General features: G+C 41.3%; 1 protein-coding gene across 6 annotated transcripts in view; it reads left to right on the top strand.

Annotated features, from left to right (window-relative positions):
* Nucleotides 1-24,090, top strand: part of BCOR (BCL6 corepressor) — a 148,909-nt gene that overhangs the window by 102,953 nt on the left and 21,866 nt on the right. For 3 of the 6 annotated variants that reach the window (XM_060234123.1, XM_060234122.1, XM_060234127.1), the window contains exons 3-8: nucleotides 1,280-1,358; nucleotides 2,741-5,551; nucleotides 6,181-6,234; nucleotides 6,621-6,804; nucleotides 21,496-21,768; nucleotides 22,056-22,409. In XM_060234123.1, the coding sequence (XP_060090106.1) occupies nucleotides 1,280-1,358; nucleotides 2,741-5,551; nucleotides 6,181-6,234; nucleotides 6,621-6,804; nucleotides 21,496-21,768; nucleotides 22,056-22,409 (3,755 nt within the window). The remainder of the gene's footprint in view (nucleotides 1-1,279; nucleotides 1,359-2,740; nucleotides 5,552-6,180; nucleotides 6,235-6,620; nucleotides 6,805-21,495; nucleotides 21,769-22,055; nucleotides 22,410-24,090) is intronic. The other 3 variants (XM_060234125.1, XM_060234124.1, XM_060234126.1) reach the window with 3 other exon arrangements.

Below are 24,090 nucleotides of genomic sequence, written 5' to 3'. Positions count from 1 at the left end.
ATTTACCAAACCATATGGCACAGTGGCAAGATCTTTTTTGTCCAGGAAGGACTGAAGCTGGGTTACCAGCCAAAGCTGCTGAAAGCCCCCCACTGGCCATTGCTGCCCTCCAACAGGAGGCCTGGGTTCAGCAGCACTCCCATCTGTGAACCTACTCCTTTTTGGGGGAGTGCAACCCCATCCAGAACAGGGAATAGTCCATTTCCCATGCCAGACCTTCCATTTTGTCACAGTAAGTTTCAGCTCGTTAGCCCTCTTACTACTGATAACCTTCCCCACAAGAAAAGTCCTTGATGTAAAAAGGGGGAAATGGTCGACAGAAGCTAAAATAGTACTTGATGTGGCCTTGAAGGGGCAAAAGGTGAATAACTGAACAATTGATACTCCTTTGCATTCACAGTGGCATTCACAGGTGCCCATATTCTGCCTGTGAGAGAAAAATGGAGAATTTCCCTCTGTGTGGAAGCAACCTGTGAGAAAATGGGGTCAGGAATGTAGGCCTTCCCTAGCCTCTTCCATAGTTGCTCAGTTGGGTTATTTGAAAACAGCACCCAGAAAGGGGTATGTGTTGATATGCCTTCTGGAGGGACAGTGTTATCGAAGGCAAAAGACAAAAAATACACACAAGCCATTTGCTGTCTCTGTCTTTTTTTTTTTTTAAACCAATTGCATCCTACTGCTTTGCCCATTGCTTTTACCTAAAAAAAAAAAAAGAGAGAGTTCCACTTTTTAAGTACACTAGAGTAGAACTGGCCCTTCTGGGTAATGATGAAACTTTCCTTCTGCTGCATAGCAGCGATTATGTCCCTGGGATTTGAAAGTTGGCACTAAGGTGCATTCTTTATTGGTGTTTTCTGTGATAACAATCCCTGAGCTGCAGCACTGCTAACACAGATGTGTGATTCCCTCTTCAGCACCAAACAGCTGATATTTATATAATATTAGAAATGTGTGTTAATTTTTACCTCCCTGCATTTTTATATAACAGGTGAACTAATGGGCATGAGTGTTCCTAACAGTCAAGAGTTCTTCAGTAGTAGATCATCTTGCTTTAGGACAAAGTTTTGGAATGTAACTAATGAGTGATAACATTAAAATTTCTTTACATCAGATCTGCTGTCCAGTAATGTTTGCTGTTTAAAGGTTATCATTTCTTATGTAGGAGTGCACCAATGAAAACAATGTAACCGTTATTTTTCTAGGCAAATCAAACTGTACAATCCCTAATAACAATATTTGTTAGATTTTTAAAGAAATGTTAAATATCTCTTAAACATAGGAAAATCCCAGTTAATGATGGAGATGCCTCGAAAAGCAGACTAGAATTAAGGGAAGAAAATCACCTGAACCACAGTGTGGTAAGAAACTGATAGTTCAGTTTGTCAATAACATGCTTTCATTAAGTTTAAGTATTATGTCTTCAGTTTCATATAATACTTCAAGAACCTTTGAGTACAATTGAGGATAATAAAAGCTTTAGTTGTTGATGCCTTCAGGTAGTAGAGTCACATGCATTCTCTCATAGCATGGTTAAACTCTTCCTATTTGTTTTCATTTGTAGTATGTCTTTGAACTACTCGTACTTTGTTATATATACATTACCAGCAATCTTTGTTATAAATAATGTTTTATGGCATATTTCAGTTATGTCCCCCAACCTAATGAATTCTGAAGGTCCCAGGAGTGCCTTGACAGCCTATAGCCTTGGACTGGTACAGCAGTCTGAAAGCCCTGCTGTAGTTCTAGTTCCTGCATGAGAGGCTGTCCAGGAACATCAATGTATTCCACACTGAGCTTACTGGAAGAAGGGTGGGATGCAAATGTGACAACACAGGGATGCAATTTCTAAGCCTGATTCCTATGAAAGGATTGCAAATGGGGGTGGGGGGAGAATAAGAATCTCCAGGATTATTATGCTTGGTGCCAGAAATTGGTTTTGCCTTCTCTTTCTCACTGCACTGGTCTATAATGGTGGTGATGATCCTGTGCTGACCATAATCTGAACCCTTAGGTGGAAAAACTGTGGGCTTCACCTCTTTTGCCAAGTTATAAGCCAGGGAGAGGGGAGGGATGGTAATCTGGCAGGCATCTGCACTGGAAGAATAGAGTACTTCTAGGCAGGGCTTTTTTTCTGGGGGAATGTGGCAGAACAGAGTTCTGGAACCTCTTTATGGAAACAAAGTTCTCAGGAAGGACACCCATGTGTTTCTCCTTCATTTCCCTCTTGAGAGTTCCAGCACCTCTTTTTCCAGAAAAAAAAGCCCTGCTTTGGAGCTTGTTGAGCAGAGCAGGAGTTCCTCAAAGATTGTTGTATTCCTAGTGCCTGAAAAGGGTGCTTGGCCCTTGCTTGTTGGTGCAATGGTATGGCTTGCTTGTCCCCAGAGTTGGGGTGCCTGTATTCTGCCTGTTTTCCTTTGGCTTGCTAAGTTTAAAAGGATCTATGCTTATCTAGATGGTACTGAATTTTACTTTTTATCTTATCTTTAATTTTTTAAAAACTGAGCTTGACAGATGATAGACAGGTTCCTTAGACCTAAGTGTGACACAGCCTGTAATTTTTACATGTTTGATTTACTTTATTCCTCTGCATTTTCCAGTTTAATCAGCCCACATTTGTTTTTAACAATGCTTCCAGTTATTTGCTTCCAGTTGTTTCCAATCAGTTTAGAAAATGTTATTTATAAGCTTGAACAGCATTTTGATGAAATGCCAAAGTAACAATCTTTCTTATTTTACAAAGGTGGATGCTACAGCAGTGCATCGTATTGACAGCCTTGCAGCTCTGAGCATGGACCGGACTGGAATTATGCGAGAAGGGCTTAGAGTCCCCAGCAGTATTGTCTATTCTAGTTTGTGTGGACTTGGCTCAGACAAGCCCCGGGATGCTACAAGTGCTATTGCCAGTCTTGGATTTGCTCCTGAGAGAAATCCAGAGATACAGTTCAAGTCTAATCCCACAGAGGCAATAGAAAATGCAGCTGGGAAGCCCCCAAACGGCTTCACCACTATATACAAAACACCACCTGGAATACAAAAGAGTTCTGTTGCAGCTGGGGAGTCCCTAGGCTTGGACAGAAGCTCAAGTGACAAACAAAGTCCTCTCAATGTCAATGGTGCTAGTTACTTAAGGCTACCCTGGGTAAATCCTTACATGGAGGGTGCTATTTATCCTTTTCTTGAATCACCAAATAAGTATCCATTGAACATGTATAAAGCCTTGCTACCTCAGCCATCCAGTTATAGCTTGCCACAGCATCTGGCTTACTCACCTGTATGTACCAATGGTGAACGTTTTTTATACTTGCCACCTCATTATGCTGCTCCCCACATTCCATCAACATTAGCTTCACCAATGAGGATCTCAGCTGCATCCGCATCTCAAGCAATTCCCCCTTTAGGGCACTGTTCAGAAAAAAGTTTGTCTTGGAAGATTGGAGTCAGCCCTGGGAATCCTGTTGACTCTCATGCCTATCCACATATCCAGAACAGCAAACAATCCAGAGTCCCATCTACTAAGCCAGCTTCGAGTAATATACCAACAGACCCTGCTGTCCTGCTGCCTCATTCTCCAAGATTGTCACCTAGAGTCCACCTCCCAACACAGGTTGGTGATGCCTACTCAGATTTCCACAAACACTTTTCCAGAATTTCAACATCTCCTTCTTCAGTGACTCTCCCAAAGCCATACATGAATGTAAGCAATGAATTTCCTCCTTCAAGAGTCTCCAATGGAAAAGCTCCCAAAACTCAAGATACAAGTGAAATTTCTCAACAATCTACCATGCATGCAAGGAAAACAAGTCATGACAGAAAAGATAGCAGATCCCCTCCAGTATTAGAAAAACAGCAAACTGTTACCAAAGATATTATAGACAAACCACTGGATTTGTCATCTAAAGTTGTTGATGCTGAGACAACCAAATCTGATCATGTTAAGAAAATGGCACCAACTGTGTTAGTTCACAGCAGAGCTGGTAGTGGGTTGGTTTTACCTGGAGGTGATCTTCCGAAAGAAACAATTTCTCCTGGGAATGGTTGTCCTTTATATAGACCTGAAATAATCAGTACTGCATCTTCCTCCTGGGTTGTTCCTGGTCCAGGCCCCAATGAAGATAACACTGGGAAAAACATACAGTTGAAAAACAAGGCATTAGACTGGGTGACGCCGCAACAGCGAAGTTCTTCTTGCCCTAGAATGGGAGGTACAGAAGCTGTCATTAATACTGTTTCAGGATCTGTGTCAAGTGGAGGTCGGCCAGCATCTGCTTCTCCAGCTCCAAATGCTAATGTAGAGTGCCCCAAAACTAATAGTTCTGTAGAAACCACTGCATCTGTTATACAGCATGTAGGACAACATGTAGCATCATCATCATCATCAAAGCATGGTAATAAGACAGTTAAATACAACAATCAAGAACCCATATTTAAAGCAAATGAGAGCACCCTTGCACCAGGTTCCATATTTTTCCCTCCAAATGATGCATTCCGATCTCCACCGCTACCCTATCCAAGAAGCTATCTCCCATACCCAGTTCCAGAAGGCTTAGCTATAGGCCCTTTGTCTCTGCATGGAAAAGGACCTGTGTATCCTCATCCAGTTTTGTTACCCAGTAGCAGCCTTTTCCCTGGGCACCTGGCTCCCAAACCTACAATTCCATATAGCTTGCCAACAAGCAGAGGTGAGTTTATGACATATCAGGATGCACTAGGTATGGGAATGGTACCTCCAGTGTTGTTGCCACATGCAACGTTGGAGCTGAAGGATGAAAAATCAGAGCGGAGATCTAGATCGCATGAACGGCTTCGTTATGAAGATCCTGCTCTGAGGAACCGAGTGCCAGAGATCCTGGAAACCAGCTCAAAGCTTCATTTTGAAGTACCTACAGACAGAAGTGTGAATAAATCCCACCAGAGTTTAAGTCATAGTAAAAATACTGCCAAAAATGACAAGCACATGTTTCCTGAACTCAGAGATGAGCAAGATACAAAAAATGAAACAAATTTAACAAAGCCCAGTTTTCCTGCTGAAAGCAGTAATCAGGCTAATGACCCTGCAAAGCACAAGGTGGACCCAGCTTTTCAGCACAGAGATTTTATTGTAACTCGAGAAGAATGTGGAAGAAATAATTTCCATGAAGAGTACAACTTTAAACATACCCAGAGCTCACTCCCATCGCTGTTCACATTGAGAAAGGAGGACCTTTCAGTGAGCCAAAACAGAGAGAGGTTAACGGTTCCTCCGTCCTCTTTGTATTTGGAGACTGCTCATGAGAATGATGGCTTGGCTATGCCTTTTTGCAAGATGCCAGATGATGCTAAGCAGCTGTGTATGGAAAATGCTCAGTCAAATCTTGAAGTAAATCAGACATATGCCAAAGAGGGAACTGAGAGCACAGAATCTAATGATGGCAAACTTCTGAAACCTAAGCCATCTAAACTGGCAAAGAGAATTGCAAACTCTGCTGGTTATGTAGGTGATCGATTCAAGTGTGTTACAACTGAACTGTATGCAGACTCTAGTCAACTCAGCCGAGAACAGCGGGCTCTGCAGGTGAGTCTGAGATTTAACTATAAAAAGGGTTTTTTTTCATTATAAGGTTACAGTTGAGAATGAAATTTGATATTATTACACAGGCTGGGGAATAATATATGAATGTACTACAATTTTAAGAGTGTCTTGACACAAGTAGCAAAAATAAATGTGCATATATTTGGGTTCAGTTATAATACCAGGGGTATTTGAACAGTAATTATATGTACTAGTCAGTATTCTCAATTATTTAATCTCGTGAGCATAGTGTACATCGTAGTAATGAAGGGGAACTGAAGGATGCATGATATAGTTTAAATAGTGGTGTTTAGATCTGGCCTGCATTTGGCTGGCACCAGTAACTTATAGTAATGGCACAGGTTCTGATTAACATGCCAGAGATGACATTTTATAAAGAGGAGTAGCAGTCATATATATATTAGTGGGTTAAATGCAACTTCTTTACCAAGCAGAAATGTAACATGAAGGAGTAGAAGTTGTAGTGAATTCTAGAATGATGGCAAGTATTGTAGAATACTTTTGAGTTAAGCCAAATTGTTTTGCGTTGTTAAGAAAAGAATTAGTTGATGCTTATAAAAATGGATGAAATTATCTAAATGATCCATTGAGTGCCCATTTTAATTACATAGATGGAAGGATTACAAGAGGACAGTATTTTATGTCTACCTGCTGCTTACTGTGAGGTCAGTTCTTCAAATTTTTATTACTAGAATCTTGCATAAACCTTTGAGTTAAAATTTCATTTCCAAGTACACAAAGGGAAGTTGTGGGCCATGGTCGTCTTTTATTCATTGTGCAGTCTTTGTTTTTGTTTGTTATATCTCCCAAAAGACAATGCTTTTATTTTTTTAAAAAACTATATGCAATATTCATTTATATAACAAAGAACTGTATATTTGTGTATAGAAAAAATATACCTTGAATATTGAACATGTCTGTTTTTTAAAACTTTTAATATAATTGTATGCATATCAAATCTTGATTTTGAGAAGATCTTTACTTTGGAAAAGGTAAGGTAAATGAAGTCGCTCTTATTGTGAGATTTTTTTCATATCAATTCTCTTTCTAGCGTGCAATGATGCGCTTCTCAGAGTTGGAGATGAAAGAAAGAGAAGGCCACATAGCAACCAAAGACCCAGAGGTCTGCAGATTCAACCAAGCAGACTGGGAAAACTTGAAAGGAAATAATGAAAAGAAGCCCAAGTCTGTCACTTTGGAAGATGCCATTCCTGGGCAAAATGACAGTGATAGATGTAAGCAAATTTTTAGATGCTTTTATGAAGTGTCTGAGTGCCTTCTATAGGTGTTTGGAGCAAAACATGGCAGTGCCACAACACATAATTTAAAGCAATTAAATCTACAAAAGTGAATAGCAATAAATTATTACTTTTGTACAGCAGTAAGCAAAAACATTTCTTTTTTTGCATAACGTCTTTTTATGGGATAAGAATGGAGGGACTGCATGCTGCCTGTTTTGTATACATTTTTATTCCAAATACACACATATATGAGAGAGAATGAATACATCATATAAACCTTTTTTGTGAGTTAAAAAATTTACCTGCCCTTGGTGTAGGTCCTCTGAGAAAACTTTGGGCTAATGTCACAAGCTGGCAAAAAGGAAAACGAGTGATGGAAAGTTCAACTACTAATCATAAGTGTTCCTAAAAATTACTTATTTATTTCATTTGTACCCTAGTGCAGTGGGGGTGTAAAGTGGTCTACATAATTCTCCTCCATTTTCTCCTCACAACAACCCTGTGAGGTAGGATTAGGCTGAGAGTTTGTCACCCAGAAAGCCTCCTTGGTGAGGGTGAGCTTGACAGCAGCTGCCACAGGGCTTCCGGCCACAGCATGCACACTTGGAAGCACAAACACAAGGGTGTGGAGCAATGGCGAGTGAGTGGTGTGCATCTGCACTGAGACCGGAAGCCCCATGGCGGCCACTGCTGAGCTCACTATTTCTCTGGTGGTGAGGGAGGGCAGGAGGGCCAAAACTGGTGCCCTCCCCCCAGGGTTGTGTTCCAGGCAGCTGCCTCAGGCTGCCTAATGGATGTTCCAACCCCATCCGTTCCTAAGCTCGTGGCCTTCTGTAGCACCAAAAGGGAACACATTACACTATAATGCATAACGTTTACAAAGATTCATAGCTAGAGCTGATGAACATATGAAGCTGCCTTATACTCAGTACCGGCCCAACGCCCCATGGTGCCCTAGGCAGACTTGCTGCCTAGCACACCCCTCACAATGCCCCCCCGTGGCTCTGTGCCCCCCCTTGACTCCCCCCTCCCAGTCGCGCCTCCTCCTCCTCCCCCCTCCCTTCCCCACCCCACGTTGATTTCAATGCTGGGCTCTAGTGCCACATTCCTGGCTATCCAAAGGCACCCCCCCCCCCAAATCAGGTGATCTGATTGGCGGGTAAAACCATGCTGCGCTGCCATGCTCCGTGTCTGTCAGCACCAGCATCCTGAAAGGGTGGCTCCGCTGCCGCTGACTCCTGTCCCATCCAGGAAGTGGGGAGGGGAGGAGTCAGTGCCAATGGGGCCGCCCTTTCAGGACACTGATCCTGACAGACACGGAGCACAGCGGTGCAATTTTACCTGCCGATCGGATCACCTGATCAGTGGGGGGGCCTTTGGATAGCCGGGAACACTGTGCTAGAGCCCATTCTGTCATTGAAATTAACGTGGGGTGGGGAAGGGAGGGGGAGAGGATGCTGGGAAGCGGGCAAACTAAGCGTTTGCCTAGGGAGAGGGAGGAGAAGTCTGAATTTGCCGCTCCCGCCCTGCTGGCACCCTAGGCAGCCACCTAGTTTGCCTAGCGCTGGAGCCAGCCCTGCTTATACTGAATCAGACCCTCAGTCCATCGAAGTCAGTATTGTCTACTCAGTCTGGCAGTGGCTCTCCAGGGTCTCAAGCTAAGGTTTGTCACGCCTATTTGCCTGAACCCATTTTTAGTGGAGATGCCAGGGATTGAACCTGGGACCTTTTGCTTTCCAGCAGATGCTGTACCACTGAGCCACCGTCCCTCCCCATTAACTAAAGCAAACAAAAATTTGTCATGACATTTAAATATCTGTGATTACCTTTTCCCCATCACTTTTTGATGTGTTGATGATCACAAATGTCTACTAGCTTTTACTACCAAATTAAAGTTTTGATAGTGCTGTTAATGTAATAGATTTGGGCACAGAACAAGGTGTAGGTGTTCTTTCTAAGCCACGGACATCAGTTTTCACTTGCAATAGCAGCTTTGTGTTTTCACAGGTATAGAGTGGAGTTCAGGCAGTAGAGGAGCAGATCCTGAGATTCCCCCGTCTTCAACCTAGAGACTGGTTGCTCTTTCTCCAGTTTGCTGATGATGATTTTGCAGTTTCCTTCAGTTTCAGTTACTGCCTGTGCTTTAGAGTGTGCCACATGCTCCCCATGATCCCTGAAAACTCAAAAGTGCTGTTGAGTTAAAAGGAAAACAGTTACTGTGTCTATTTCCCTAGCCAATGCAGCTGTTGGAGGGCAGGTCACACAATTCCTTCGAGTGCTGCAGGGTAGAGGGAAGACCTGGCTTTTGTCAAGGGGAGTTGGAGCCAAAGTATTTAAATAGGGAGGGGGGAGGAGTGAATACCTAGCCACTGTTTGAGTTAAAGGAGATGGAGGCAAAGATGGTTTTTTTAATGATGAAAAGTCTGTTTCCTAGGATGACTATCTTAACTGGGTTTTCTACTTGTGTTTGCTAGCCTTCCACCTCCCTTAGCAACAGAACATTTAGTACTACTCGCTGCATGAATCAGGACCATCAATTAATGGATTTTCTCTACTCCCTCTCCATGTAATTGGTTGCTTCTAGTAGGGGCACAAAAATTCCCTTCGTAACACATGATTCATTCATGTGGTTTGTATTATGAAACTTATGGCTGCAGGGTGGCAAAATTTAGCAGATGTAACATATCCTACCTCTTTATGATTTAGGAACAAGTGTCAAGTTACCTCGAAGTTGCCATGTGGAAGTTGCCCCCTGTGCATTGACTGCCTGCATCCTGTTTGCAGGAGCCTACTGGAAAGTTAAAATGGCTCTGGAATAATCCAAGCTGAGCAGCCCCTGTGGTGGTAGAAACCAGTACAGCAGGGGTCACTTGACTTAGACCTGGCCAAGAATGGGCATTGGCTCAACCCATTGCCCCCTCTTGCAAACTGACACAATATGAAAGAAAACAGTTGGTGAATGGGTGCCGGTCATTACTCTGCTTGCCCCTGGTAGTCCACCAGGAAACTTGCCAAGAAGTTAATTGGCCATTTGCCCCTATTGGTTTATAATGTACTGGATTTGTGCAAGTCACAGGGCTTACCTTAATGAGAAAGTGAAAACATAGAGGAGGTTGGGCTAGAGCAGGGTGGCCAAAGTGTGGCTTGGGAGCCACATGTGGCTCTTCCACATGTATTGTGTGGCTCTCAAAGCCCTTACCATCCCATTAGCCAGTTTGGAGATGGCATTTCTCTCTTTAAATCACTTCTTCAGGCCAAGCTAAACTTGTGCCCTGGAGAATGCATTTAAAGTTGCTTTCTTTCCACCTCTTTTTTCCTCCTCCCTCTCCCATCTATTTTCCTTCCTTCTTTCCTTCCTTCCTTCCTGGTGCTGTAAATATGGCAATGAACATATATTTCCCAGCTCCCAGTGATCGCTCCAGTAACGCTCTTCAAACATCTGGCATTTATTCTGTGTGGCTCTTATGTTAAGAAAGTTTGGCTACCCCTAGACTAGAGTTCCCTTCCAACTCTATGATTCTAGATGAAATTATCAGTAATTTTCCAGTCAAGAAGCAATTACACTGACTTCAGTAGCAATGTAATAGGACTACTTTGGACTAATCTTTGAAAAGAAAGGTGTGGTGCAAACAACTTTCTGGCTAATAAATGTTTTAAGGCAGCTCTGATAACAGTGATCTTTGAAAGGATAGTTTTCTTTCATATGCACGTTTCTGTCTGTATCTGGAAGGATTTGAAACTGAGCAGAAAGACCATAGCTTTTTTGGGGTCCTTTGGGCCCCTGATACAGAGTGTGCTTATTAGCATAAATGTTTGGTGTGAATAAAGAAACAATTTTTTTTCAGATTCTGCTTTTGCCCCTGAAGTCCCCCCCCCTCTTTGCTCTTCATTGTCTTACAGTTAATCTTTCTTCTTATAGGCCTTATAACTGGCAAAGTGGTGATAATTCAGTTATTTGTGATTTTTGTTTTGAGGCTGGATTTGTACATGGTGCAGAATGAAGTGATATAAATGGACTATTTATTATTTGATTTATATCTTGCCCTCTGAGCAAGTGGGCTCAGCGCGAGTTACAGCAATTGAACTATGTAACTCTGTGGCAGATGCGGCAATATTAATTTTCAGAGTACCGCTAAACTTTTTGCCCTGCAAGTAGAATAGTATTAACCAAACAGATTGAGAATTAACTAGGAGATATTTTCTCTGCTTGCTAGTTTTAATTCTGGCAGGAAATTTTTTAGATGATGAAAGAAGGTTTAGAAGCTATACCTTGGGTTGCTATCTGAAGTGGTACAGTCCACATTACATGTATTCTGCTGCATGTATAGACTAGGCTTGAATTACTTATTTGATTTCCGAACTAATGGATTTTCTGCTAACGTGCAGTTAGATAAAACAAGTGAGGGACTTGCTAGGGCTCACAAGGTAGGGGAAATGCCACAGCCTATTTTCTCCCCTCCTATTCTGTCACACAAGCTGCCCCTTCTCCAACCCTCTGACAGCCCTAAGCCACCCCCACAAAGACCCCACTGGCCAGATGATTGAGAATGGTTTGGGGCTGCATCTTCTTCTGCTGTTGTTCCCATGCTTTCTTACATTCCTCACTCCTGACTCTCTTGACTCTTGGTGCATAACATCAACCATAGCAAATGAAAATGCCATCTGAGCATATATTGTTTTCCCTCTCTCACTACCTCTGTGTGTTGGCAGGCATTGCTTTTTAAAAAACTTTTGGAGGGTTTTAAGACCCTCAGAAATTTCACCCCAGTCCTGCAGGTCTGTAGAATCATCGTTCTCATCCCTAGGTACAGGCCCAGCCTAGAATGGCAGAGGGGCAGGATGCAGTATGGTCAGCAAGTTGTCAATCCTGAGCAGTGCCTGTGACCCTGATGCTACCTGCTGGGTTTATGCAAGCCTGTGGCCAAGTAAGCTGGCTTGCTTTCTCCACCCCTAGCCCCATGAGGGGAGGAGGAGGAGCAGGAGGTCCCTAGCTCTCCCACCACAAGACTTCCCACCCACTTGGACTGCAGGGAAGCAGTCAGCTATGACTCCTCCTACTCACCTGTGTTCTTGCATGGCAGCTCTGGGCACTCCTGGATCCATATGTGTCCTGGCTATGGTGGTTTGAGGCTTGGCAGCCTCATGCTTGCTCAACCTTCAGTGGTGCATGTGTGTACATCTGGCCCTTGGGCCAATCCTGCCTATGTAACCCATGTTAATGGGGATATTCTGATCTGTATGGTGACCAAACTATCTGTTATATGATGATTAATTCCTGTTGGAAACTTTTACTGCCTCATGCTGAAGTTGTTATACTGTTATGGTAAATCAAGTTAAAAACTATTGATAGCAATCATTAGCTTTTCTCCAGCCCTCCTTCCTCCAATGTCAACAAGACAAATCAAGGACAGTGGGTTGCTACTGTTCATCCTTGTTCCAGAACTAGGGACAAACAGTTCCAGCAGGCGTTAATTTTAGGGTAGGGCATAATTTGCCTTATGTTCCCCAAGGAAGGGTACCCGTAGAAGTACAAAGCCTATGAAAAAACAAGCAGTGTCATTAATTCTCAAGTATTGCTGAGAAAATGGATGGGTACACAAGTGCCCTTTTTGTACTGTGCAAAACCACTTAATACATGCAGCCACTTGGTTGACCACATGAGCATTACATGCAAGAAACTATCTACAATGGTTCAGGTGGCTTTTAACACCAACACCTTGGTATACAGTTTCACTGGCATAGTTAAGACCCACTTGAATCTCTTGGTGTGGCATTTACACAAGCACCCATACAGTTGCATTAAAGGCAACTCATATGATCCACTGCACATGTGAAAGAAGCCTAAGAGGGTAGATCACATGTCTGTAGCTGTCTGCACTTCTTTCCTTATTCTAACATGCAGGGTTACTGTGAATTTTTAGGAGTGGAAAAACTTTGGTTTTGATGCTATGGTATGCTGATGGGATTGTTGCTCTTTGGCAGAATTTCATTCAAGCAAGCAAAATGCTGTGCAGAGAACAGCAGTCTGTGCTGAAGTGCTGTCCAGTACATGGCTAATAATATTGAAAGGGAGGCTATGATGCCCACTGGCAGTTCAGCCACATTTTTCTAGCTCTTTTTCTTGTATTTGCATACTGAATTTGGACAATAAATGTTCTAGATGTAGCCAAAGGAATGATAATGTTTTCCACTTTAAATTGGTTTCATTCTTAACAATAGCTAATTATTGTGTCAGCAAATAAGTGCTTTGGATGGGATATTTTAACTGTTGTTCCAGTGCAGCAGCTCAAAACATATTACAGCAATGTTTAGTGTTAATGCAATCCTAAGCAGAGTTATATCCTCCTAAAACAACTGAAGCTAATAGGCTTAAGAATGGTGTGACTTTGCTTAGGATTACTTTGCAGATACATCAGTGCAAATGTCCAGGGGGCTCTGGGGCAAAAAAACAACTTTCCTAAAGTAGTCAGTGAGGTTTCTTTTTCTTTATAAACAAACAAACTTCCAGACATTCCTACTGCACTTGAAAATGCAGATCATTGCTAGGGAAATCACTTTGAGGAACAGCAGCAACCTTTTACCTCCTTTTAATAGTAGGAAAAAATGTTGTATCTTCACTGAAAATATGAAATCAAGAATAGCAATCAAGTGTCTTTAGTCTTTTCCCAGGGAGTTTGAAAATCAGCAGAAACTCTGTGAGCCATTGTAAAGTTGCTTTGTTGTCAAGGTGACTTATCAACAATATTATAGAGAACTTCTGGGCCACAAACATGATAAAATTGTGGTATATATTTGTAAGGCTATTCAATCGTGAGATGATTTAAACAGCAGGCCTGCAGGTCTATTTAAATGGGTTTGGTGTTTAAGAATGGTAAAAGGAATATTGGTGAGTTCTTAGAAAAATCTGAAATGTATTTTGAGAGTGTAATTTAGGAAAGATCAGAAAGTGTAAATATACTTTTGAAAATGCCACAACAGGATGGTCTTGTTTGGCTATCATTAGGAATCCCACCCCTTTTGAAAGATGTTAACTTTTGTGGTATTCATGCTAACATAGCTAAGAAGGCCTTTACTGCTAGTGAAAACTAGTATAATGTTGCATTTGTGTCCAAATTAGAAGTGATTATTAAACGCATGTTTCCACAGGCCTGGAATTACCACTGTTAAACTTCTGTGTCTGTGATTGTCACTCTTGTGACCTTCTTGTGAGGAAGAATTGAGTGAATAATTCCCTTAGGTGTAGTTGATTATTCAATTAATCCTCATGCAAAGGTGCTGCAGAATTGCAACTTCTGAGGTAGTTCCCATCGGGCAGACTGAGAGGAAAAAATGGTACCTAAGAAAGTATCCTGCCCCTCATCCTCCTGGTGCCTTGCTAGGGTTTCTGCCTGACTCAGAAACCCACCCATGTGTGGGGAGAGGGAAGCTGGCTCACAGTTGCATTGGCTCCTGGGGTGGATAGCTTGTGTACATCCATCTTGTGTGGGGTGGGGGTTGTCAGCTCACAGCAGCTGCGATTCCCACCCACTTAGCTTGGGGTATATCATCCCATCAGGATTTTCCCTTGCAGACTTAATGACTCTGGTTCCCATTGTATCTTGGCTTGAGTTCCTTCTCTATATTTGCCTCACCATTAGTGGTCATGAAGAAGCAAAGGGTGGCATCCTGTGAGGGCAGTAATTTTTGTCTAAATCCTTGAATTTTAATTCTGGTGGGAAAAAGTGTTCATCAGCAACAGGAGTTAGGGGAACATGAGACTGTTGAAAATATAAGCTATCCTATTTGTTGGATGCATGAGAGCTGAGATGATGTAGTACCCCAGAAGAGAAATCATTTTAATAATTTGCAAGGTTATGAATTATATTGTGAATGAATCTGCAGCATCTCTTCAAACCTTTTTCTCTCCTCTTGTCTCTCTAATAGGTACTTTTGTTTCCTTCATTTTGTGACCTTGCTGCTCAGCTATATTGTTCACATTGAGCAGCATAAACACAAAATTAGTCCCCCCCCTTAAAAAAATAGTTTGCCAGTGATGCAAAGACCCTTATGATTTTCTCTGTAGGCTGGGGTAAGGAAGCATGAGTGTGTGAGATGGGATAGCTGGACCTGTCCTTCCCTTTATATGAAGCTTAGATGATACATTTATTGAACACAATCCAACAATGGTTAAGTTTTTACTTAGTCCCAGTTATTTTAATAGATGCAAAGTAAATAGTTACATGAGATTGTGCCGTATAGCCTTTATTTTTACTCAGATGTAAGTCTCACTAAGAAATATGTTAATATATTTATAGGATTGCAGACTAACAGTGTAATCCGGAGTGGAACTGCAACCTTCTAAGTCTGCTGAAGTCAGTAGTACAGTAAGCTAAGCTACTAAATGCAGTTGGAACTAGTTGCGATTAACCTAGTCTAGTTGATGTTACTGGAATATGAGTCTTAGGTAGTTTTAGAATTCAGATAGCTAGCTAGCATGTCTTTAAAAAGGTCTCAGAATAAGAATAAAAATGTATTAGGTGAAGATGCAGAATGCGTCTTCTGTTGTCACGTCTGCAGAAGATAAACAGCTTAAAAATAAATAAGAGTTTCCTGCTGACATATAATTAAGCAGAGTTAATACTTTGTGTTTCAAAATATGATCTGTGCAATATGGGCATGTCTTCACAAGGCAACAAAATACTTGAAGGAGACTCTGTTTTCATTCTTCCTATGGAATGCAAGGTCGTGTTTAATATCTGTGTTACCATGGTTGGACTGAAGCTAGAAGAAGCATACAAGAATTTGTGGCATTAGACTTGCAAGTGCTAATACAATAAAGGGCAGAAATTTCCTTCTTGAGAGAGGCTTTAATTAAATGAAAAGTGTACACATGTCGCAAATGCAGCAGGCTGCTTGTTGCGTGATTTTTATGATACTTTGCGAAGACTACTTGATTTCTAGGCAGGGGAAAGTACAGGGAATCTCCAAACTGGGCAAGAAGTGGAAATGTTTTTGTTTTATGCTATGTGCTTTTTGCCAATGCCTGGAATGTTTGTCTTGATCAAAACTTGTTTTTCAATTAGACTCTCAACAAGCAACAGAATTGTGGTAAAATATAAAAAAAAACAGTTTTCATCAGTTTTCTGATGGGAAAAGAAAACCCTTTTTCTTTATTCAATGCAATAAGCTGTTGGAATTATGAATTTATGTTAAATATATGTCTATTGTTTATGTGACTATTAGATATGGCACTGTATGTGTGTATATTATATGTTTCTCCTGGATATTTGCCAGGTTCTTGTCCTGATTAAAATCCAGTTGAAGTGTTTGTCAATCTGTACACCTGTGTCCTCTGCACCCTCCCACTACTTCCTGCCTCTTCCCCCCCCCCCTTGCTATTTTTGAAATGCCAGTATTGTAAAAAGTATTGCACATGGATGAATAGTGTGTGCTAAAGAGTCACTGTATTAAAAACAACTGTGACAGAATTGGAATTAGTAGCTGGGAACAATGGTCCATCTTTTGAAACTGTTCTGAAGATTCAAACATCTTTTGAAGACTTGGATCAGAATGGACCTATTTGAGTCATAATGCATGCATGCTGAAGAGGAAAGAGGAGGCAGCAGATACTTACTCAGCAGATTTGTTAAGGTTGGGGTCATAAATAGGTTAACAACTTAGAATTTAATCCACCTGAAGTCCACTTGAACTCTTGTTCAAGGCCCACTGAAACAATTGAAGGCTATATGGGAGTTGTGCTCAGTGAATTGTGTGCTTTGTGTTTTATTTAAATGCTTGATCTATTGGTGTGAGTCCTGCAGGTCAAAACTTCTCATAGAACCATGGATTAAAAACTCCTTTACTACAAATTTACTGATTATTATCACTAGAACATAAACTTTTTTGTAGGTCTGTATCACCCACTTCTTTAAATATTTGCCAAAAGGTTATTTTTTTGTTAACGAATCAAGAACCCAGAGCGAAACATTTAATAAGTGAAGGATATATGTAATTGCTTACTTTTCATACTTGATTACTTCTTTGTTTTATTTATTTTACAAAATTAATCCCTTGCCTTCTGCCCTCATAAAGGCCAAGGTGACTTTTAAAAAAATACATAGTAAAATCACATCTTAAAAGCTATTCAAACCAACAAAGAATACATCATTAAAACAATTTAACCAGATCAAAATTCATACACAAACTGTTTAGGGTTGCCAATCCCCAGTTTAGGGGGAAAGAATCCCCCGGTTTGGCGACCCGGCCACCACTTCAGGATCATCAGAAAGTGTGTGTATGTGGGGCGGAATGTCTGCTGGGCACTCCATTATACCCTTTGGAGACTGATCCCCATAGGGTATAATGGAGAATTGACCCATGGGTATCTGGGCCTCTGGAGGGGCTGTTTTTTGAGATAGAGGCAACACATTTTTATCATAGCATCTGGTGCCTCTCCTCAAATCACCTCCCAAGTTTCAAAACAATTGGACTAGGGGGTCAAATTCTATGAGCCCTAAAAGAAGGTGCCCCATCCATTATTTCCAAATGGAGGGAAGGCGTTTAAAAGGCATGTGGTCCTTTTTAATGTGATTGTCAGAACTCTTTTGGGAGTTCAGTCATGCTTGTCACACCCTTGCACTTGGCTCCACCCCCAAAGTCCCCAGCTATTTCTTCAGTCAGACCTGGCAACCTTACAAAAACATAAAAAACAATCTTTAAACATTGGGCAGGAAGGAGGGATCATTCAGGGAGTGCCAGACAAAACAAAAGTTTTCACCTGCTGGCCCCATCACCCACTCCAGTCAACATCCTGAAAGCAGCATTCTGTACCCATTGGAGTTTCTGAACACGTCTAAAGGGCAAACCCACACAGGGAACATTGTAGTAATCTAATCTAGATGTAACCAGGGCATGCACCACAGTGGCCAGGTCTTTTCTGTCCTGGAAAGGCTGCAACTGGCTAACCAGTCAAAGCTGGTAACAGGAACAAGTACTCCTGGTCACAGACACCACCTGTATATCCAGCAGTAGTCTAGACCCAAGGGCACTTCCAGACTATGGAGTTTTTTAAGGGGAACACAACCCCATCTAGACCTTGTACTACCTTAATTCTGGGTCAGATTTTCTGCTCACTAGTAGTTTATATTTTGTCAGGATTAAACTTCAGTTTATTAGCTTGCAACCCCTTCAAAACTGCCTCCAAGCCACCAGTTCAGGGTTTCTACAGTCTCTCCTGGATTAGTAAGAAGTATGAGATAGATCCAAGCATTATTTCATAGTGTTTACAACCCACCCCAGTCTCCAGATCACCTTAACCAGAAGTTTCATGTAGATGTTAAAGAGCATAGTGGATAAGATGGAACTTTGTGAAGTCCACTATCCTTCAGGTAGGACTAGAACCACCACAAAATGGTGCCTTCCAATTCCATGCTGGCAAGGTGGCCCAGAATACCATGACTGTTTGTACTGGAAGCATCTGAGAGGTTCAGGAGAATCAGCAGAGTTGCAGTTTGTCTGTCCATCTCCCTGTGCAGGTCATCATGGCCATCAAGACTATTTCAGGCCTAAAACCAAGCCCATAGCCAGGATTTCAAAGGCTGGGGGGCATAAATATTAGTCAGGGGGCACTTAGCGGTCCCCTTCCCTGGCAGGATGCAAAACTCAGGGCACCTGTTCCTCCCTTCCTTCCCTTCCCACTCCTTCAAATCATGCAGGAAGCTGATGGCTGCTCCTGCCACACCTCCTGTGCTCCTCCTGTGCTCTCCTCTGCTGCCACCTCCTGAGGGGCCATGGGGGTGAAAGCTGAGAGGGTGGGGTCACCCCAATGGGAAGTCAGGGGCAGGGCCTCCACAGACCTCCCTGTGGCTATGGGTCTGCCTATAACCAGGTATAAAACCAGACCGAAGAGTATTGAAACAAGTCACCTCATTCAAGAAAGCTTGAAGTTGTCCAGCTACCACCTATTCAAAAACCTTATTCAAGAATGGAACATATGTGATTGGTTGGTAGTTATTGAGGTCTCCTGGATTCAGAGCAGGCTTCTATGGAAGTGGATGCACAATAGTCAGTTTTAAGGCTGCGGTGTGAACACCCTTTCTCTCAACTGCCTTTCAGAACCAGCCAGCCTTTCACACCTTGAAGATTTAAGTAGCCAAGAAGGGAAAGGGCCGTACAGACAGATGGTAGGCTGAAAACCTCCATGGATCCTGTCTACATCCTCAAACTGAATAAACTGAAATGTATCCCAAACAAGTAGCAAATTGGCACCCTGGCCCCATGTGATTCTGTCATTGCTAATGTAGAGTCAAAGTCAGAATGGATGTGAGAGATTTTATTTGTAAAGTGCTGAGCTTTATTTGTAAAGCTTTATTGTACACTTTATTTGTAAAGTGTAAAATAGTTACAGCGGGCCACCGAGCAATTCACCTTTTTCTGCAGGCGAGATCCCAACAGGCTTCTGATGTATTTTAGAGGAAAATACAACATAATATTTTTTCCAGATTGGGGACATCAGAAAGGTAGATATTTTTAAACCCTGTGTGTTTTGTTCATTACTTATATATAAAATGTTCCTCCCTTCTTTAATTCATAGTTTTTATTAAGCATAAGCGGTAATGGCTTGTATCCAGCACAATCTGCTATTGCATTTTCCACTTAGCCCCCTGGATGTTTAGTCCCAGGGGATCAGTGAACCCTCTTGAACAGAAGAGAGGCAAAGTAGGGGTCTACAGTGGGAAGGTGGGTGGGTAGTAGTAGAAATCACCTCATTTTCTGATGTTGAAAATGTTCATCTGTCATTGGAAACAGATGACATGATACAAGCTAGTATGGTTTCAACTGAGTGGCTCATGACAAAAACATGGTTGATATTGTATGTAGTCTCTGGTACATGTACCATCCTTATTTTTCCATATGCTCTCTAGTAATCTGGACAGGGAGAAGCTTTACTACCTGCTTGGATTGCAGTCTCATAAATCCAGAAACGGTGATTCTTGAGATTTAGTGTATTTCTGCCAGCCCCTAGCCAAAATATATATCGACTCCATTCTATGATACAGTTATGTGTGGATCATTTCAATATAATGTAAGATGTTATGAAAAAAACACCTTAAGTTAAAGGGAAAAAGTGATGTGAATCTGCTGTTAGGTGACTGTTACATATAAATCTAATAAAAATATTAAAACATGTAGACAATGATATTTCACTTTTAAGCAAGCAGTAAATTGGGTTGGTTTAATAGCTTGCCTTGCTAATGTACTTTGTTTCAATGCTCCTTGAAGCCTCCTTTTCTAGCTAGCAAGTTTTAGGCAAACATTTAGGAGGGGGATTGCTGAAGGAAAAGATAAGGCATGTGACAAAATGGAAGAGGAGGAGGTTAAGCGGGAGATAAGATTGATGGGATAAATTAGAGAAAGAATGTGTGGGGGAGAATGGAACAAAGGAAAGAAGACAAGAGGCAGATAAAGAACAGCTGCATTCTAAAAACAATATGGGAAAAGAGAACATAGGAATCTTAACAAGATCACAGAGAATTTCTTTTGTAAAGAGGTGTATGAAATAGCAAACCTAAGGTGAGGTCTGCTGTTAAAGCATTGTGTGGCACCCTTATGTCAGCCCATTTCAGAAATGTATGTCTGTTGAAGGTCACAGAGTGCTAACGTGTTTTCTTAATTCAAAGATCTGATTAAACTGTATATTTTCTTGGCTTAGGGTAAGCATAGCCTTGAGAATGCAAAATGTCAGGCAGTTTTTTTCAAGGCCAGTCTGTGGGTACTTAAAATCAGAAAGTTGTAGAATTTGAAGGAAGAGCAGAAACTCAGTATGGTCACTGTGATCATAGTCTATATCACTTCATCCACTTGTTTTTCTTATGTAATGAATACATACTTATTGGCATTTTGCCATAGGTGTTTATGGTTGGCGTTTAGTGGCACAGCAAGGGTTAGGTTCTGTTGTTTAGAATAGCTAGGTTTGCATTTGTATTATGAGCAGCCAGAATAAAATCAATAGATTTAAAATGTGTGGCAGTGTGGGAGATACTGCTTTGAATCTCTGCTCTGCAACAGAAGCTTGCTGGGTGACCTTGGGCCAGTCATATGCTCTCAGTCTCACTTACCTCACAAGACTGCTACAAGGATAAAATGGAGGAAAAAATAATGTTGTAAGCTGTTTTGTGTCCCTACTTGGGGGGGGGGGGAAGGTGGGATATAAATGAAGTCAATCATTTAAAAAATACAGGAAAAACTATTTGGAGCATATTTATACCTGCTGTTTTGGGGAGCAGTGCTACTAAACAAACTGGATTTTCTGTATTCAGTCATCACAATAAACCACTGTTAACAATCCAGGTAGAAACTGGTTTGAAATCATGATATTGCACCCTGCAGCAGCAAACCAGATTGCTGGCTGACCAGGATTCAGAAAGCACTATAAACCCTCAATCAAATAGAAGATTATTATGACACCTGAATACATTTTAGTTAAATACTAGTAAGAGTAAAATATTGGCATCTTTGTTTTTCTCATTCGGTTCATGGTAAACCTGTTTAGTATTTATCCAGTAAATATTTTATTTTAGGCTTAACTTTGCATATGTCTCAAACATATCAGTTGCTTTTGTACGTGAACATTAAATGGGCTCTGAAGTGATTTATCTTTGTACAAATGGTTCCTTGGTTTAATGACACAGTGCCTTTTTTTAAAAGGTAATTTTCACAATGCAGAGAGCACCCAAAATCACACTTTTGAAACTCCTGAAGAAAAAGGTCCTTCAGCGAACATATGTTTGGAGAGACTTTCTGTATATGAAAAAACTCCTGATCAATCAACAGAAGAGGTTAACCAGTGTCCACATCTGGACAGAAAACGTAAATATTCTGGTGAGAAAATGCAGAATGATGGAAGCCTTAAAGAAAACTTTATAGAGGAACTGGAGGATGAATTTGCATCAAAAGCAAAAAAGAGGAAGAACTCCAAAGGTAACCAGGTCTTGCTTTGGTATCTCTTCAGCATGTTTTGTGAAATGAGCACTCTTTGAATTAACATGTCCATTTTATGACTGTGATTGTTACCTGAAGGCTAAAAGATCAGTCATTGGACAATGTAGTCATTGGACAATGCAAATGGCTGTAGTGCATGCAAACCCCTTCCTTTTGAAAATGCATAGTGTGGTGGTAAAGCTGAAATGATCTGCCCCACAAGTGAACTATAGCTTTTGTTTCAAGTTGAGGGCCTTTTGATTAATTTTTAGTTATTTTTCCATTAGATGACTGGCCTGAGAGGGAAATGACAAACAATTCCTCTAACCACTTAGAAGAGCCCAATTGTAATGAGGTGACCAACCTGAAGGTGTGCATTGAATTAACAGGGCTCCATCCCAAAAAGCAGCGTCACCTGCAGCATCTTAGGGAACTATGGGAGCAGCAGGTGTCACCAGAGAGATCCCCACCCGGCAAGTTGGGCCGGCAAAGCAGGAAAGATTTAGCTGAGGCTGTTCAGCCAGAGGCCACTGCAAAGGTCAAAGACTGCACAGAAGAAAGGCACACCAAGAAAAGGTCAGAGGTCAAAAGCAATAGAAGTTGGTCTGAAGAGTCCCTCAAAACAAGTGACAATGAACAAGGTACGCAGAGATTACTAGGGAAATTTAGCATTACTTAGTGACGCATGCTGCCACCAGTGCTAAGAAGTGTCAGTAGTTTTTTGTAGAAGTTTTATATTATATTATATTATATATATAATATAAAATTTTTATTATGTATAAAGGACTTAAGCACCACTATGAAAACTTCACTCATGCTTGTTTTGCCAAATCTGTTGCGTGTATGTGTTTTGTGGTGTGTTAATTTAAGACCCCATCCTAGATGAGGTCTTTTTTTTTTTGCCAAGTGAAAACATTTTGTACATAGATGTATTTTAGCATTCTTATAAATGAAGAATGGTGTTGGCTTCATAACAATTTCTAGTACATGTGTATGTAAAATGAATTAGTCAACTGTGGTGTAGTTTTTCTTATAAAAGTCTGAAGAATTCTGATTGCTCATGGGAATAGGCTGCTTTATTAGGTTTTGAACTTCTGAGCTATTTTTTTCCATTTGAAGGAGCTGGTAATGTGCACACAGGTAAAGTGCACCCATGTCTTTTTTCATTCTGCCTCTGTGCAAGGTTATTCTCCTCAGCCTGTGCAGTGGTGGTGTTGAAGTGGAGTTGAGATTAGGCCAGCATGGTTCTCCATTTGTATGTTAATCCCACTCCCAGCCAGCTGTCAAGACATATCAACCTTTTCTGATTTTTCTTATGTACCAGGAGCACCTCCCCCAAAAAGTGCTTTAATGAAAGTCAGCTACATATAGCTATGTCTATTGCATCCATAAATGTTTGTCATCTGTCACGCTAGAGAGCTTGGATAGGAAATCTCTCTAGTTTTGAATGAGTAGCTTCTGCTGGACACTTGTGTAATTTCTTTGCTACTGTTTAATATCTGCAACAGGAGAAAAGAAGAACGTAAACCTGTTCACCATCTGCCTAGCTAAGAAATAACTACATTACACTTCTGTGAATATGGGCAAACTGTGTTCTTTGTCTTTTTGAATGAAAGGAGATATTGGCATTGTCTTCCTTTAAGTTAATCCAGGCTTTTGCCTCCCAGGACACTTACACATCTCTTGATAATATTGATGACGTCCTGGGGCCTGATGTGCTTTGCTTCCAGTCCAGTGTGCTTTACTAATATGCTGTAGTCAGAGAAACAGAGCTGGATCTTAGACCTAGTTCTGGCTAAATCAGTAAACATGTTTCCGGGCTGAACTACTTCAAATGGTCATTGAGGGCTCAAGTCAGAAAATATGAGCCCCAGAATATCAGAGCAAAGAAGTCAAATATATAAACAGCTTGAATTCAGGGAGAAGGATTTGAGCCTAAATATTCTCCCTGTAGAGGACAAGTTTTACTTTATGTCAGAACATTTATGATATAAGCTCCCTCCTAAGTAATTTTAGTCATACAACCTATACACAGGAGTACTAGGCCTTAGGCCGTATCAAAAAGGTTCACCGATTTTCAGGAGTATAGCTTGGCCGTAATGCACTATTAATTCAGCTGTCATGTACACAAAGAAGAGGAGGTCCTCCTTAGAAAGATTGTGCCTTAGGTGCCATCAGTCCAGTACCTGCCCATTCTTGGTTTTCATTCCATTAATCTATCCTGTGATTTGTAGAAGCAGAACTTCAGAAACCTTTTCTTTCATATGTACATTCAAGTACTACAAGCTCTTCTAATATTATAATTTCTTTAGTAATTGCTTT

This window comes from Heteronotia binoei, chromosome 3 (assembly GCF_032191835.1).
Source record: "Heteronotia binoei isolate CCM8104 ecotype False Entrance Well chromosome 3, APGP_CSIRO_Hbin_v1, whole genome shotgun sequence".
Taxonomy (NCBI): Eukaryota; Metazoa; Chordata; class Lepidosauria; order Squamata; family Gekkonidae; genus Heteronotia; species Heteronotia binoei.
This window is presented reverse-complemented; position numbering and strand designations above follow the sequence as displayed.